This window comes from Lolium rigidum, chromosome 7, assembly GCF_022539505.1.
Source record: "Lolium rigidum isolate FL_2022 chromosome 7, APGP_CSIRO_Lrig_0.1, whole genome shotgun sequence".
Classification (NCBI taxonomy): domain Eukaryota; kingdom Viridiplantae; phylum Streptophyta; class Magnoliopsida; order Poales; family Poaceae; genus Lolium; species Lolium rigidum.
Genome location: NC_061514.1, coordinates 143,965,516 through 143,968,499, shown reverse-complemented (window position 1 = coordinate 143,968,499; position 2,984 = coordinate 143,965,516). Strand labels below are relative to the sequence as shown.

The following is a 2,984-nucleotide window of genomic DNA, read 5'->3' as shown; positions in this document are numbered from 1 at the left end:
CGTACTAAAAACCCTTCATTGGTTGTACTGGCAATAACAGTGATTACACATTGTTATGTTTTTTTTGAAGACATTTCATGAAGATTTCTTAGACGTGCTTGATCTCTAGGTTAAAAGCCTTGACCTGGTCTTTAGTGGCTGGATCCGACAACGATCACACTCGTTGTTGTTCCCTTTTATGAAAGCGTTGTCATTGGAGGACCTTTCTTCGCAACTCATGTGTTGTCTGTTGTCTCATGTAGTGGTTGGTGTCATTGGTTTTTTTGCGTGCTTTTGTTCGCTTGAGCTTAACTATTGGATAGCTTTTTTTTCCATTTTATTAATGTGAATGCCTGTATCTTCCATGCCTTAATTTGCTATTGATATTGAGGCTGCGCACAGGCCGGATATAATTGGTATTTTATTAATATTAATATATTACATATTTACATTTATCGAAGAAGTGTAGATATCACATGATCTTCAGAAAAGGACAAATGTGTGGAGCAAAGCAAAGTTTTCTTTTATCGCTAAGTTGGAGCCACGTAAAGTATTTACCTTTTTCTACATCCTACAAATTTAACAAAACACGTAGGCATGTATATATGGATCATTTTTAACCCTTCTAAATACTACCTCTGTCCATAAAGATGTCGAAAGTTTATGAAATTTAGATGTATTTAGGCATTCTCGAATTTGGACAAATTGTCAACATTTTTTCATAAACGGAGGGAGTATAATTTTGCGTTTTTTAGATTCCAGGTTCCATGAAGCCAAAAACATCGCGCTCCCTGATGCGTGGATAGCTACGGGCGATTCATAGCAAGCCACCTTGTCGTTTTCTTCTTCCTTAGCTGCGCCCATCTTTTTATTTTAGGGGAAGAGCTGCCCAAGTTTCTCGCTTGCTTGTTGCCTTGGGCCTTGGGCCTTGAGAGTTGAGACGTTGTCAAGGTGAAACAGATCGGGCCGCCTTGCATCGTGAACACATTATGTGGTACCTGTGCGTCGACACAATGGACCACAAGTGATCAAAATTCCAAAAAAAAATTAAAACTGTCAGATTTACATCGTGATACGTGTTTTTGAGTGGCAAATTGGTTTGCAACTGATTTTTTTCAGTTGCAAATGAGGTTGAAACTAGAAAAATTACCTTCGAACCGTTAGATTTTCTTTGTGATTCGTGATAATGGTGAGTTGCAACATGGGTGGCAAGTAGCAACTGAGATTCGATGATACTGTGTTACTAGTTTCCGAGAATCACTTGTGGTTTAATATGAACGTCTCATGCAACAATAAAGAAAGATGGTTTACATGCAAGATATTTAATTAACATGAAACACAAGAGAATTTCATCATAAATATTTGCGCTATTTATAAGTTAGTTTTGTTTTCTTGCCACATGCATGGAACATGAGTTTGTGACCTTTTATATAAGAACGGAAGAAGTAACACAGTTGTGTTGCTCTCGTGGATTGTTCCTCCTACCTTCTTCCTCCTTTATTCCGATCAGTAATGTCGGGTCAGAGTCTGGAAATTAAGGGGGATATACGAACAAACAGTACGTAGCGGTGGCTCCCGCAAAAGATCAAATCTAGTGGCGGTATCAAGCAACTGGCGGTGGTGCATCCAGCCCGCCCCCGAGTTGCCGCCAGCCTCAGAAACACAACCGAACCACGCAGATGCAGCCAGGCACACACACATTTACGACCGGCCCGCGCGCGCGGTTTACTTCACCTACTACTTCTACGGCTCCGGCCACGTCGCGACGGCAAGGGCAGCCACATAATGCGCCGCAGCGGCAGGCCACGCTCACCTCGCAGCCACCATAGGCGAACCCTCTCTTCCTCCTCGTAACGTGTCCGTCTCTTCCCCCACCCGTCCCCCACCTCCCCCCATCTTTTAATCTCTCCTCGGCCCACGTTATATTGGGGGTAGGAAGGCAGCGGAGAGCCGGTGTTGCCAAGCTCGACTCAAGAATCATTGCTGTTCTAGCTCGCTTTTGCCAAGGTTAGCTGCGTGTGTGTGTTGCTCGATCCGTTGCATGGCATACTCCGGCGACGTCGAAGCGGTGCCGGAGCACTGCGCGGCTCACCCGGCCGAGCCAGGCATGGGCGGCTCGGCGGAGGCGACGGAGAAGACCCGGCCGGTCGCGGCCGAGACGACGTCGTCCGATCACCACGAGGCGGTGGAGGCGCCCGAGCAAGCTGCAAGAATGTCTACTTCCATGGACCGAGAGGAGGAGAAGCTGCTGTCTCCGACGGCCAAGGAGGAGGAAGCGGAGAGCACGCGGGACAGGCTGAAGCGGCACAGGCGGGAGATGGCGGGGAGGGTGTGGGTGCCGGAGATGTGGGGGCAGGAGAAGCTGCTCAAGGACTGGCTGGACTGCTCCGCCTTCGACCGCCCGCTCGTCCCCGCCGGCCTGCTCACGGCGCGCAGGGCGCTCGTCGCCGAGTCCTGCGCGCGCCGCCCGGCACCGACGCCCCAAGCCAGCTCCAGCCCTCTCCGGGTGCAAAACGGCTGCTCCTGATCTCCTGCTTCAGCTATATCTACATGCACATAATATGCCTAGCATTCTTCTTGCTCGAATAAGATACCATGTCCTTCTTGTTTCGGAGCTGCGAAGGTTCATCTTTTTGTGATTCACTGATGATACTTTGGAAGAACTACATTTATATTTCGCCCTATTTATATACTTAGATTATACTGCCAATAAGTCAGATACAATCATCTCCATCACCAGTCGATTGATGCAATATTTGTTTACTGATTATCCATCGAGGAGGGTTGCTCTACATAGATGAATGTATTGTGCATTTGTTCTGCTGTGCCTGGATTGCTTTGCTAGTATGCATATCATATGTAGTAGTAACTACCTTTGGTTAGTTTAACTGGCTGATATACCTTGGATTAGACCGTTGCTGGTTTTATACTGTAGTTTGGTGAAGAAATATCTATGGACTTTAACGTGTCAATAGGATTGGATTGCAGGTATAGATCGCCATAAA

The 2,984-nt window shown here is 46.8% G+C and overlaps 1 protein-coding gene across 1 annotated transcript; it reads left to right on the top strand.

Annotated features, from left to right (window-relative positions):
* Positions 1 to 1,727: 1,727 nt before the first annotated feature.
* On the top strand, positions 1,728 to 2,692 carry LOC124676567 (protein BIC1-like). Its single transcript, XM_047212610.1, has one exon. It carries the CDS (start codon positions 2,021 to 2,023, stop codon positions 2,504 to 2,506), a length of 486 nt encoding a protein of 161 aa, XP_047068566.1. The 5' UTR covers positions 1,728 to 2,020; the 3' UTR covers positions 2,507 to 2,692.
* Positions 2,693 to 2,984: the final 292 nt, after the last annotated feature.

Excerpts from the sequence above, each read along its gene's own strand:
- LOC124676567 (XM_047212610.1), top strand. The coding sequence starts at position 2,021 with ATGGCATACTCCGGCGACGTCGAAGCGGTGCCGGAGCACTGCGCGGCT.